The sequence below is a fragment of the Maylandia zebra genome, linkage group LG17 (assembly GCF_041146795.1).
Source record: "Maylandia zebra isolate NMK-2024a linkage group LG17, Mzebra_GT3a, whole genome shotgun sequence".
In the NCBI taxonomy this organism is placed as follows: Eukaryota; Metazoa; Chordata; class Actinopteri; order Cichliformes; family Cichlidae; genus Maylandia; species Maylandia zebra.
This window is the reverse complement of record NC_135183.1, coordinates 36,120,232-36,133,920: the sequence shown is the minus strand read 5'-3', so window position 1 is coordinate 36,133,920 and position 13,689 is coordinate 36,120,232. Positions and strand designations below refer to the sequence as shown.

The 13,689-nt window shown below is 45.1% G+C and overlaps 1 protein-coding gene across 7 annotated transcripts in view; it reads left to right on the top strand.

Annotated features, from left to right (window-relative positions):
* The window catches only part of LOC101469293 (kinesin-like protein KIF21A), a 49,084-nt gene that overhangs the window by 26,121 nt on the left and 9,274 nt on the right, over positions 1-13,689 (top strand). For 3 of the 7 annotated variants that reach the window (XM_004553918.3, XM_076875524.1, XM_004553917.3), the window contains exons 2-22: positions 1,096-1,318; positions 2,877-3,059; positions 3,470-3,619; positions 5,558-5,692; positions 5,783-5,947; positions 6,218-6,333; positions 6,451-6,646; positions 6,742-6,931; positions 7,857-7,920; positions 8,055-8,243; positions 8,815-8,862; positions 9,475-9,535; positions 9,621-9,732; positions 9,859-10,047; positions 10,125-10,324; positions 10,421-10,528; positions 10,611-10,679; positions 10,752-10,897; positions 10,978-11,122; positions 11,540-11,734; positions 13,232-13,333. In XM_004553918.3, the coding sequence (XP_004553975.3) occupies positions 1,096-1,318; positions 2,877-3,059; positions 3,470-3,619; positions 5,558-5,692; positions 5,783-5,947; positions 6,218-6,333; positions 6,451-6,646; positions 6,742-6,931; positions 7,857-7,920; positions 8,055-8,243; positions 8,815-8,862; positions 9,475-9,535; positions 9,621-9,732; positions 9,859-10,047; positions 10,125-10,324; positions 10,421-10,528; positions 10,611-10,679; positions 10,752-10,897; positions 10,978-11,122; positions 11,540-11,734; positions 13,232-13,333 (2,986 nt within the window). The remainder of the gene's footprint in view (positions 1-1,095; positions 1,319-2,876; positions 3,060-3,469; positions 3,620-5,557; positions 5,693-5,782; positions 5,948-6,217; positions 6,334-6,450; positions 6,647-6,741; positions 6,932-7,856; positions 7,921-8,054; positions 8,244-8,814; positions 8,863-9,474; positions 9,536-9,620; positions 9,733-9,858; positions 10,048-10,124; positions 10,325-10,420; positions 10,529-10,610; positions 10,680-10,751; positions 10,898-10,977; positions 11,123-11,539; positions 11,735-13,231; positions 13,334-13,689) is intronic. The other 4 variants (XM_076875527.1, XM_004553919.3, XM_076875523.1 and 1 more) reach the window with 3 other exon arrangements.

Below are 13,689 nucleotides of genomic sequence, written 5' to 3'. Positions count from 1 at the left end.
TGACAGTTATAATACTCTTACGGGAATACAGTTACTGCAGGTAGGACTGTCTGCCTCTGTCCTGCTTTCATCAGTGCTGTAATCCCAGAGAGGGAGCCTGCTAAATAGCTGGGATCTGATGTCACGCACGCACAATGACACCTCTGTGGACCTTTGCTACTGTAGCTTCACCGACATCCTTCTTTTCCTTTCCTTCTAAGCCTTTTGCTTTTTTTCTGTAGACTCTTGCTGTGACTAATGTGATATAGTACAGACTTCATGCAAAGTGCCACATCCTCACACATACACTGAGAGTTAATGAGCACCAGAGGACACCAACAGTACTGACACTTTTCTATTCTGAGAGTCTGTTTTTTCACTGTTATTCTAACCTTTCTGGGGTTTGACTGTGGCCTTTGAAGGAATCCATTTACTTCCTGCTAACTGTGAGGTTTTCCTTCACATGCCCATCATTATAATTTACCATTTATTTCTACGAGTATTGCAGTATTGATACTAATAGAACTGTTTTCTATTCCTATTTTCATCCAGGGTTTGCTATAAACAGTTTTCACCATTTTAATTCCCTGTCCAAATATTTCCCTTCAGCATTTCCACTTCCTCTTCAGGTCGACTGTTAGTGCAGTGATAAAAAGCGGAGGAGGAAATGATGTAACGGGGAAGTGTTTTTATTTGAAGGAAGGCAAACAGAGCAATTCCTTAATGAAATCTATGGGTGGGACTGTTTACCCAGAGCTCGCTCGCTCTCCCTCACTCCTGAACAGTGCGGGCACTGTACGGTGCACGGGCAGCATGCTGACACTGGTTTCCACATGCATAAAAAGACATGCTCAGTGAAAACTGTTTCTGTCTTCAGCTTAGCTGCACTTTCACCATTAAGCCAATAAAGTCAATGTTATTTATAAGCAATAAATCCACTTGGTTAGACATAGGAGATGATCATTGGTTGGGTAACACTGTCACATTAACAACAGTTAAAGCCCTTCTCCCAGCTCTGAAAGGTAACTTGCCCATACGTGACCTCCACAACCTATCCCAAGTCTTGAGCCACGTCTCACCTCTACTGTGGTCTCTTTCTCCCTCTCTGTCTGCCAGGATTCGTCCTCAGCTGCCCAAAGAGAAGATTGAGGGCTGTCACATCTGTACGTATGTGATGCCAGGAGAACCCCAAGTGGTCCTGGGCAAGGACAAGGCCTTCACCTATGATTATGTCTTCGATATGGACACCCAGCAGGAGACGATCTACACCCACTGCACCGAGAGGCTCATCGAGGGTTGCCTTGAGGGCTACAACGCCACAATCTTTGCATATGGACAGGTTAGTCAGCAGGCTTTTGCTGCACACGTATTGGTAGAAGGGCATGGAGCGTTGCCTTTTTTTACTCATGTTAACAGCACACCGGTATGGCATGAATATACACAAGCTCAGTCACATATTCACATTCAGTCAAAGTTTTTCTCAAGGGAGCGGCACTCCTTCCAGAAACAAAAGATTTATGGCATCATGTGATATGAAGCTGATTTCATTTTCACATCGGTAGGCAGGCAATAAAGGAGCCTCGGCAGCTCTGTGCTGCCAATATGTTCCAACATGTCCTCATCACCACAGCTTTGTATTGCCTCTAATAAATTAGAATAAGAGGGAATGATAGATATGGAAGTTTGTTATCCAATCAAAACAAAGTAGAAAGTGTCTGCTTCACATTATGCCAGAGCAGGAAAGTAAACCAAGAAGTCAAAACATATTTTATGGCTTTAAACATTATAGACTAACATGCATCCTGAAAGCAGTTGATTGGTGCCACTCTCATCTCTGAAGCTATGGCAGCCAGTTCCACAGTTGCTTTGCAAAAAGACTGGAAACAGAGGAAAGCAGCAAGGTCATTTGTCCACCTTGGTTTTGAAATGGACAGATATGCAAAATCCTTTTGTTTTATGTAGAGGTTATAGTTCTGCAAGTGTATAATTGTGAAAAAAGTGGATGATGTATGTATTGTACGGTAACATTAAGGCCTGTGCAATGCAAAACAGCTCAACTGTCTGAAGTGTTAGGCTCAATTTTTTCTTAGCCTGTTCTGACCAGTGGCGGTAACTTCCGATACCAACAGAATTAATTGCACAGTGATTTAGTGTTCATTAAAGTGCGTTCAGATAATTAGCCTCAATGTCATAGTAGTCACAAATCAAAAAAAGAACAACATTAATTTAATGCATCAGTGTGGAAACAAAGTAAAAATCACCTTCAGTGGTGAACCGGTCACTCTGATCATTGTTAATCCTTGCTATCGACACAACACCATGTTTTGGCCTTTGTGAATATGAGTGAAGGCCTGGAACAGCCTCAGCATGACACCAATGCTTTACTCACAGGCAACGGAGGAAAGGAAGGTGCAGCCACACTGAGGACTATAGAGGCAAAAAATAACAGCTTAGTTTTATTCAGTGTGATTTAAAGGGTTTTTGTATTGAAATTCAATGTACAAAGAGACACTCTGTCATTGAACAACTGCTTTTTAAACTTCCCTCTTCTTACCCTTCCTCTGAGCTCCTCTTTGTGTTCATTATTCTGTCCTCACATTGTTCCCTCGCCCGTTATTTTTCTGACAAAGCGCCTTTCACGGGGCACGGCAGCGGCCCAACACACTCATTCACACGCATGCACACAAACACGGTAATCACACAGGTGCGGCCGTGCAGAATAAAACTGTCTTTCTCGATCATCTGTCGGCACAAACACGCACGCGCTCCTGTCGGGGCCTCTCTGGCGTTTCGGTGGGGAGGAGAGGGGTGACGTGTGAATTTGAACCCCAATGTCTCATTCCTCTTTGTGTCACCATGACTCCGGCCCATCCCCCTGTCTTTTCCTCCCTGTCCAGACGGGTTCGGGGAAGACGTACACCATGGGAACTGGCTTCGATGTCAACATCGGAGAGGACGAGCTGGGCATCATTCCTCGGGCCGTGAACCACCTGTTCAGAGGAATCGAGGAGCGCAGACAGGCCGCCACTGAGCAGGGCAGGCCTGTTCCTGAATTCAAGATCAATGCACAGTTCCTGGAGGTGCAGAAACACACACACTCACATCCACAAACAATGCAGAGCAACTCAGTTGGTAACATCGAACATCATCAGCAAGCTGATAAATAACACTGAAATAACTTAAAGTCAGTTTGTTAGACATAGCGAGAGCATGCAGACAGCAAGAGGTCAAAGGTCGGCATAGGGTGTATCAGTTCAGGTTGTTAAAGTGCGCAGATAACCCGACTGCCATTAAACTGTCATTAGCCTGTCTCCGAGGTCGCGCCCGGCTTTATTTTTAACTGCCAGCAAGTGGCTGCTAACAGCTGGTGAGGCAGCAGCTGAAGAGAAAAAATGGCGCTTCCGACAGTGACATAATAATTTACGCTCTGCACGACGTCGTCTAATCTGTCGGCTGTTTGTTAATTATTTATGACTTTCTTGTTTTTTAGCTTTACAACGAGGAGGTGCTCGATTTGTTCGACACGACTCGAGACCTCGAGGCCAGGAAGCAGAAATCCAACATCAAAATCCACGAGGACGCCAATGGAGGCATCTACACGGTGGGGGTCACCACCCGCACCGTCACCTCTGCAGCCGAGGTCAGTTTCGAAAACCTGGAAAAACGCTAAAAGCGGCTCAAATATACTACTGCTTTTTGGGGGGGATTTTGCGAGGGGGGTCACAATAAGTAGCTTTAATGGACCAAGATGATGAGCCTACGCAAACTGGAAGTTAATGATCTTTTTTGTAGAATATAGTTTTACATTTTGAGGGTGATGTCTTAAATTGTGATAAAAACCCACTCAGAAAGTGACTCATGTTCTGAAGATTTAGGCTAAACGACAGGACCAAAGCTTTCAAAATAACTCGGATGGCGGCAGCACAAATCCTGTTACAATGGTGGTAATCCTAATTTAATTCAGCGGTCCCCAACCTTTTTTGCGCCACGGACCAGTTTATGTCCAACAATATTTTCACAGACCGGCCTTTAAGTTGTCGCGGATAAATACAACAAAATAAAACCAGTACAGGTACCAAAAAAAAGATTTATTCATAACGCACGGGAAAAGACCCAGGGAAAGTGAGTTAATGATAAAAACTCTGAAGACTCACGGACCGGTACCGGTCTGTGGCCCGGGGGTTGGGGACCGCTGATTCAACTCATTTCGTTCATAACGCTGTAAAAATACACTTGTTACACTGTGCAAAAGTTTCTAGCCACCCTTCATTACTTGATAGTTCACCTACATTTAGTAGTTTTTTTTAATGGGATCTTTAGGAACAGCTCTTCAGGCCCTTCTATATGTGTATTTTTTTCCCCCTTTTCAGTTCAGTCCTTGAGCTGACCACTTTTAGAGGAATATTTTGGGGGTTTTTGTCAAGCCATTTAACACCAATCTACTAAGACTTTAAACATGAATCACAGCATGAAGGTCCTGAGTTCAATTCCACCATCAGGCTGGGGTCTTTCTGTGTGGAGTTTTCATGTTCTCCCCGTGTTTGCATGGGTGCAAACATGTTCCTCCAACAGTCCAGAGACATGCAGTTATGGGGGCATAGGTTAATTGGAAACACAAAACTGCCCATAGGTGTGAATGCGGGAGCGCATGTGAGTGCAAATGGTTGTCTGTCTCTGTGTGTTAGCCCTGCGACAGACTGGCGACCTGTCCAGGGTGTACCCCGCCTTCGCCCTAAGCCAGCTCGGATAGGCTCGAGTGACCCTGAAAAAGGATGAGCAGAAACAAATGGATGGATGGATGTATCTGTCAGATGGCTCGATAAACTCTAGAATCGTCTGGCAATTTTTTCATATTGTATCATACAGTGCTTAGTTACTAGCAGCCTATTTAGTTCTCACATGGAAAACACAGAGATAACAGTCTAACAGGCATAAAGTAGAATTTTTACAGCAACAAGGTGATTCCCAAAGAGCTATTAGCCAAAAACATGTGCAGCATGTCCTTTAAAAAATTTGAGGAACCTGGACAAGTGGAGGATAAAACATGAACATTATCTGAATGCTGTCATCCTGTTAAGAAATAGAAAAAAAGCCAATAAAGACCTGACACAGGACCTGAAGATGCATCTGGCCTGAGTCTGATCCCAAACACTGCCAATGCAGTAACAGTGAAACACTACCAGTCATCTCCAGAGCCTGGGCCTCAACATTATTGAAGCAGCGTGGGATCATGCTGACAAAGAACTGAACAAAAGGCAGAAACATCCATAGAAGTAGATTTTTTTTTCCCTCGCTAAATAGAAAAAGATGAGTGCTGCTCAAGAGTTTTGCACAGTAGTGTTTCCATTCAGTGAGTAGGATTTCTCTCCAGCAGAGACTCACATCTCCCAGTGAGGAAGTCATCATTAAGTTCTTGTAGTCTTTTTACCTTTCAGCTGCTAAAGTGTCTTAACTGAACTCTTCAACGATCACAGTGGTTAGGAACAGTCTCTATGTTTAGATTTCTGTGCAGCTCAGAAATGATATGAGAAAGCACACAATTTTTTGTCATCTGTTTCTTCCACCTCTCCTCTAACAGATGATTCAGTGTCTGAAGCTGGGCGCTCTGTCTCGCACCACCGCCAGCACCCAGATGAACGTCCAGAGTTCACGCTCCCATGCCATCTTCACCATCCACTTGTGCCAAGTGCGAGTCTGCTCCCCTGACAACAATGTAAGTATTGTTATGAAAGGCAACAGAGGACTGGTGTGTTTGCATCAGTCGCAGTTCTGTTTATTTACTTTCCTTTCCCTTTTCGTCCAGGATAACGCGACGGATAACCGTCTGGCTAACGACTCAGAGATCGATGAGTTTGAGACTCTGACGGCCAAGTTCCACTTTGTGGACCTGGCGGGTTCTGAGAGATTAAAGAGAACTGGAGCTACAGGAGACAGAGCGAAAGAGGGCATCTCCATCAACTGTGGGCTGGTGAGGAAGCTCTACGGAGAACTTTAAACAGTAAACACTGCGCTGCTGTCATTGGCCACTTAATTTAGTTTGAGCTGCATTTAATAGGACAGTGATGAAAAGCAAGTAAGAGACCATCATTTGCCAGTGTGTGGTGCAGGAGAGACCCCTGATGGACAGAATAGGCATTACACTGTTGATTTCTTCCACCATAACCTTATTTATAGTGAATACTGATGGCAAGGTAACTAAGGCTGAATGCTTGTTCTCCTCTTCCGTGTCCTTCCTTAGCTCGCCCTGGGAAATGTCATCAGTGCTCTTGGAGACAGGAGTAAGCGCTCCACTCACGTGCCTTACAGAGACTCCAAACTGACCCGGCTGTTACAGGACTCACTAGGTGGCAACAGGTTTGTGGGGAAGAATCTGCTGTGATATCTCTTCAAATAAATATTAGATATGCATTTAAATGTCCATACTAGCCGTAAGAAATCAACGGGCTTGATCGTTATTCTTGCATCCTCCAGTCAAACTGTGATGATCGCCTGCATCAGCCCGTCAGACAGGGACTTCATGGAAACCTTGAACACACTAAAATACGCCAACCGGGCCCGGAACATCAAGAACAAGGTGATGGTGAACCAGGATAGGGCCAGCCAGCAGATCAGCGCCCTGAGGACAGAGATAGCACGACTGCAGATGGAGCTGATGGAGTACAAGACTGTAAGAGCGTGGCACAGGCGGGAATGCATTCACAAATACAGTCCATGTAGAGGACATGAGCAGAGCAATATTTGGCCCTTTTGTCGATTGTTTAGGGAAAGCGTATGGTGGGTGAGGACGGCATGGAGGGCATGAACGACCTGGTCCATGAAAACTCCATGTTGCAGACGGAGAATAACAACCTGAGAGTGAGAGTGAAGGCCATGCAGGAGACCATTGATGCCCAGAGAGCCCGACTCACTCAGATCCTCAGTGACCAGGCAAACCAGGCTCTCGCCAAAGCAGGTAGGACATTTTCAAAAAAGCTCATACAACATATGTCTTACACAGCCTCATGACACAGCTGGTTTTGCTGATAGTGTATATGCTGTATCATATTTTTTATATAGTTCTAATCTTTGTAGAACTGGGATTTTAGTATTTAAAAAGTGGTTGGTTGGTTCACAGTGAGACGTCATCATAAGAACCAGTCCGTTTACTATGTATGGCCATATACACAGCAGGGCCTTGGGCTAAATGCTAATGTTAGCATGCTATAACACTAGCATGTTGGCAGGTTTTTGTCCACCCTTGCAGTTTTACGTGAGTAAGCTAACACGTGCTAAGATAAGATGTCATCAGTTCTGAAGTGTTTCTTCATAAATCACTCACTGTCTATTCTGAGCTGAGCATCGTGCCTACTGCCATGTTGGTTTTCCACCGTAACCCTGTCCTAGCCTAACTGGATGATCTGATTGACAAACCCAGGACGTACAGTTGTAATATGTGAGTTTCAAAGTAACCAGTAGTCAGAGTAGAGCTGTTACCAGTTGAGGTGGTTCAGGCATCTGATTAGGACGTCTCCTGAGCGCTTGCTAGGTGAGGTGTTTTGGCCATATCCCACAGAGAAGAGACCCAGAAGGATTGGAAGAATCTCAGTGACAACCAGGAAGAGCTTGAGGAGGGGGCGGAGTGAAGGAGGGTGTCTCTGCTTAATCGGACCCAGACGATGATGCTTATTATGGATAATTAGGCTTATAGACTTCTTTTTTGGAACCCAAATCACTATCCCCTTACTGATATGTCGGTCTTTTATATACAGTTTATGTTTTAAACCAGTATGTCAGATAAAATAACCACTAAAGCATGTTTCTGAAATGATTTTAAGCTATTAGTTTTATAATTAACATAGTTTTATATCATTTAAAGTCCTAACTTCCTTTAATTGTAGGTGAAGGTAACGAAGAAATCGGCAACATGATTCAGAACTACATCAAAGAAATCGAGGAGCTCAGGTACGAAAGGAGACCAGATTTTAGCCTTAGCCAGATCACAGGAACGTGTCTGCAACAACAGTATAACTTCACATTAAAATGTGCTGCAAGTGTTTAGCAACAGTAACGTTTGTGTAATGTAACTCGTTCCTCAGAGCCAAACTTCTGGAGAGCGAGGCCGTGAGCGAGAACCTCAGGAAGAACCTGTCCCGGGCCTCCACTCGTTCCTCGCTGTACGGCGGCCCCGCCCTCCTCGCTCCAGGGAAGGAGGCCAGGGACGTCATCGAGATGGCCAAGAAAGACCTGGAGAAACTCAAGAAGAAGGAGAAAAAGAAGAAAAAGAGGTACATGTTCAAGTTGGCACACAGTTGTGAAGCTCTAGTCCGTTCCTGGAAGTGCGTAAGAATAACAGCCGCTTTGCCAGGAAGTAGAAATTGGAGAGCTGTTAATGTGCAGCCAGAGTGTCGCCTCTTGGCGTGTTGTAATTATCTGCTGATTCCCTACATTAGCAGTTTACACCCTGTTGTTTCTTTAATGGAATGTGTGCTGCATTCAGTCGCCACTTCTCCAACACGCTGGAGGCCATTGATCGCTTATCCCTTTGCTGCATGTGTCTTGTATATTTTTATTTCTATACATGCTTGGGATCTGCAAGTTACAAAGAACTGTTTATTTTCTTTAAATCAGGTTTTCTCACATGAAATCTGCCTTTCTTTACGTCTCCATAACCAAAATCCATCATTTGAGCTGCTGTTTTGGGGGTTTTTTGTCACTCACCTCTTGCTGATCTCTCTCGCCCTCTCTCTCTGTCTCTCTCTTATAAACATCCTTCGTTTTCCCCCAAATTCTGTGGCCTGTCTGCTCTCTTTACCTCCGCCGTCCTCACCCTCCCCACCTCCATCCTTCTCACCGAAGACTGAGGCAGTACGAAGAGAATCACCATCATGAGCTTGAGGACGCCAGGTTTGCCGCCTCCCATCAACAAATGGGGTTCAAATACTCAATCTGAAACTGGCAATGGAATTTGTGCCCTTCCCTTGAAGTGATTTTAGCTGATTGTCGACCCAAGTCTTCCTTCTTTTCCAAATTCCCGAAGCGACTAACTTTTTCTGCACCTACAGGCGGTTCACGGTCCTGCAAAGGGAGCAGGGAATTTAACCAGCTCTTTCCTCGCCCTCTTTTTCCCTTTCACTGCACACTGCAGAGTGTTGATCAGATCACGTTTTGTGATACCAAAACCATTGAAAACATATTAAATTTGGAGCTGGAGTTGATAAATATCACACACTTTGCTGTAGCGTGTGGCATTTGGTCAGCAGATCTTTGCAGTGTGCGGCGGCTCCTAATGTAATGTGGATGGTAGTTACTGATCGTTTAATCTCTTCGTCTCTCCCACTGTGTCCTCCATGTTTGTGAAATCACAATGAAATCATTCATTAATCAAGCCTATAATCATTTGCATGTGTCATTCATCTGTATTTGTTGTGATTTAACTTCCTGTTAGTCCGAATTTGACTCATGGGACTGTAGCATTTCCTTCTTAGACAGAGAGCTAACACTCTTTCCCTCCTTTAGTGTTGTCAAAGAGGAGCTGCCGGACAACGATCAGGAAAGAGGAAACGAGGAGGCAGAGGTGGTAGGTTGCTGGATTAAATAACTTAAACTGTAAATATAATATGTAAATGTCACATATTACTCAGCGTTTGTTACCATTTTACCAGGAGGGCAGCGACCATGAAGAGGGCGAGGATGCTGATGGAGAAGAAGAGGACTTTGAGATGGCGGGAGATGAGACATCCGAGGAGTCTGACTCTGAAGAACTGGATGAGAAAGGTACAGCTATCCAGATGGAAGGAAGTATCAAAATAAGAGCTCATCTTTGTTTCCCCAGACAAAACTGTGCACAGATTGTAAAGAAACCGCACTCTGAACTTCATGTTTCTTTTTGGGGGTGTGCAGAAAACGTTCAAGCCGACCTGGCCAACATCACCTGTGAGATCGCCATCAAGCAGAAGCTGATCGATGAGTTGGAGAACAGCCAGCGGCGTCTGCACACTCTCAAACAGCAGTATGAACAGAAGCTGATGATGCTGCAGAACAAGATCAGAGACACGCAGCTGGAGAGGGACAAAGTGCTGCACAACATGGGTAAGATGGAGAAATTAGGATCTGCCTGTTCAAAGAGGATTAAAGAGCAAAGGAAATGAAACCTACTCCATCCACAGGTTCAGTGGAGTCCGGTACGGAGGAAAAGGCCAAACGGATCAAAGCTGAGTACGAGAGGAAGCTGACCTCCATGAACAAAGAGCTACAGAAGCTCCAGTCTGCCCAAAAGGAGCACGCACGCCTGCTGAAGAACCAGTCGCAGTACGAGAAGCAGCTCAAGAAACTCCAGCTGGATGTGACCGAGATGAAGAAAACCAAAGTAAAGCTCCTTCTTTTCATTTTGGGATAAGCAGCACTTTTCACACTTGTCTTGTAGCTGCGCTGCTACACTTGCTGTGTTATGCTTGTCCACCAGGTGGCACTGATGCGCCAGATGAAGGAGCAGCAGGAGAGGAACAGGGCCACAGAGTGCAGGAGGAACAGAGAGATAGCCTCGCTGAAAAAAGACCAGCGCAGAGCTGAGGTAAGAGGCACAGGAACACTCATGTCTTATAAAGTTGCTTTTGGATCATAAAGACAAAACTAAAATCAATCTTGTCTCACAGCACCAGGTGAGGCAGCTCGAGGCCCAGAAGAGACAGCAGGAGCTGATCCTCCGTCGGAAGAATGAAGAGGTAAAACGCAGTTGAGGGAGGCAATGATGACTATGTTACATGTGGCTTTGTTATACCTGTTCTCTGTCTCAGGTGACCGCTCTTAGGCGCCAGGTGAGGCCCGTGTCCGGAAAGGTGAGCAGGAAAGTGAGCCTACCTGAACCTCCTCAGGAACCCTCTCATAGAGCAGTCCCAGGACGGCTGCAGTCCTCTAGTGCAAGCTCTTCCAACGGAGCCAGGTAAACCGCGTTAGCGCATTTACAGCATGAGTGTGCATGTCAGCTGAGTGAGACGTCTGAAAGAATGCCTTCTTCTTTAGGAGTTCCCCAGTGCGGATGGGAAGTATCTACCTCAACAGATCAGCCAGGGCCAAGTGGCAGTCACTGGAGAGACGCATCAATGACATCATCATGCAGAGGATGACCATCTCTAACATGGAGACAGATATGAACCGACTACTGAAGGTAATGTTTTACGGTGGTCGTGAGCCCACATCAGCTGGTCGATACACTATTACAGTTTTTTTTCAATGCTCAGCAAATGCAAAATGGTAAAAATCGCAATAACATGAAGTATTGAGAAGTATTGTGATAATATCCAGTTTGCTGAACTCACGTAGGCCCCACTACTTAAGCTGCTTTAGCCTGCACACAGTTGTTGCCCATCTGCAAGCTGCTTTGCAACCCACTTCCACCCCAGCTGTCATGCTGTTTCTGTTGTCACTGATGAATACTACAGGAGTTTTACTGCTACTCTCCTACTTTAGAGCCCAATTACTGCAGAGAGAGAGATGTTTGTGTGTAGTTGCACCAACTAAAATGCTTTTAAAATGCTTCTTTGTCCTCCTTTCCTTCTAACCTCTGTTCTCGCCTTTTCTCCAGCAACGTGAGGAGCTGACTAGACGACGTGAGCGAGTGTCTAGGAAAAGAGAAAAAACGGCAGTAGACGGCGCGGACGCCGACCGCTCCCTGGCATCTCTGAACGAGGAGCTGGAGTCCCTGAGCGCCAACATCGACTACATCAACGACAGCATCGCCGACTGCCAGGCCAACATCATGCAGATGGAGGAGGCTAAGGTGAGAGAACAGCAGCAATCGGCCGCGCGTGATCCCAGTGTTTATTCGAGTCTGTTTGTAATGCTTCATAAAAGAAGGGCAGTATGATGTTCGCACACTCGCACGCAGCTCATAATGATGCAAACACTATCATCGCTGCCTCATTAGCGAGAATGGGCTTGCATGGGGCTGTCACCCTTGGGCAATCAATTTGGGAAATAATTGCAGTTCTGCACCGCTGACAGTCCCAGAGCATTTTGGGCCCCACTTTGACAAACAAGCATCAGGCACCTATTTGTCAAAACAACAATGACTCAATAAAACAACAACCCACCGGCAGCACAGCCCATTAATGCAGCCAAAGCAGCCTAATGGTGGCAGCTGATCAGCCGTGTATACATGTAAGTTTTTGTTTGCACGTATAACGTTTACACTCTGAGTTTTGTACCTCACATTCATGCCATCAGCCACTCACGATGCTCTTTAAGCTGCTGCACAAATTGTTGAGTTTAAAGTGTGCAATTTAGGAATTAGAGAGCCGCGGATCCTGAAAACCTCTGATTTGCTGCCGCTTGGGTTAAACTGTGCAATTATTTATCAATAGTAAGCCTGGGGTCACTAATGAGATAGCACTGAGAGCGGTGGTATGTAATGCTGTGTTGGCTGAAATGTGCGTTGCTGGAAATCTCTGCAGGCTTAGAATTGGGTTGCTAACTGATGGTTAGTGTCAGACTAGTGATTCATTAAATTGCATCCCAGCCGTGGGTGAAAGTTTTATAGCAGCTAACAATGTTTGCTCTCATAATCCAGGCAGTTTGAGATGTTTTTCTGTTTTAATTGTCCTGTTAAAAAAGAAGTACAACTCTAATCAAATGCACTTCAATGCACCTCTATAAAAGCAGATGTTTTGGCAATTTGGAGGTCTGGGAATGTCCGCTGTGTTTTAACACAGTGCCCCCCCAATATTGCCAGGAGTAGACGTTCCAGAAAATTATCCCCAAATTCAGACTATGCAATCCTCAATAAAGACCTACACCAGAGAGTTGCTGCAGATTTTGCATCTGAACAAACTGCAAGACTTCCGGAACAGTGTCCTTTAGACGCAGACGAGACCAAAGTGGAGATGTTTCGCTGTAAAGCACAGCTTCACATTTGGAGAAAACCAGACCAAGCACTTTTGGTGGCAGAGTAATGATTTGGGCTTGATTTGCAGCTCAGGACCCGGGCACCTTGTGGCCATTGAGTCGACCATGAACTCCTCTGTATACCAAAGTGCTCTAGAGTCAGAAGTGAGGCCAACTGGGTCATAGAACGGGATGATGATCCCAAGCACATCAGGAAATCTCTCACAGAATTGCTGTTTATAAAACTTGTTTGTGTTAGCAGTGCTGATAGCTGGTGTTAGCTATGGAAGAAGGTTGCTGTCCTCATTTTAAATCAAATCACACTGTGTGGAAATAAGTTGTCAAGTTTCTCGCAGCAATGTTTTATGAAATGTGTCATCGCTGTGGGCTGCAGGAGGAAGGAGACACCGTGGATGCTGCTGCTGTCATCAGTTCCTGTAACCTATCTGAGTCCCGCTTCCTACTTGACCATTTCATGACTATGGCCATTAATAAGGTACCAACAGATGACTCACACCAGACATGTCAAATAAATATTACAAAATATCACAATGTTTATTTTTTATGATACCAACCTTTCTCTAAGTAGAAGTGCTTTATGAATTTAATTGCATAGCGATTATTTGCAGTCGTCGTGGTAACTCGTTTGCAGCTTGCCTGTTTATCCCGAGCCCATTTTCTTCGTAACCATGGCTCCTTTATGAGATTGAATCTAATGAGACCTTTAATGGAACAACATGATTGAATTAAGTCTCCATTAGATTAGATAAGATTAGATTTGGCGAAACCTAATTGGTCCAGTGAGGAAATGCAGTCAGCCCAGCGGCAAAAGGAGGAAGACTGAGAGCACAA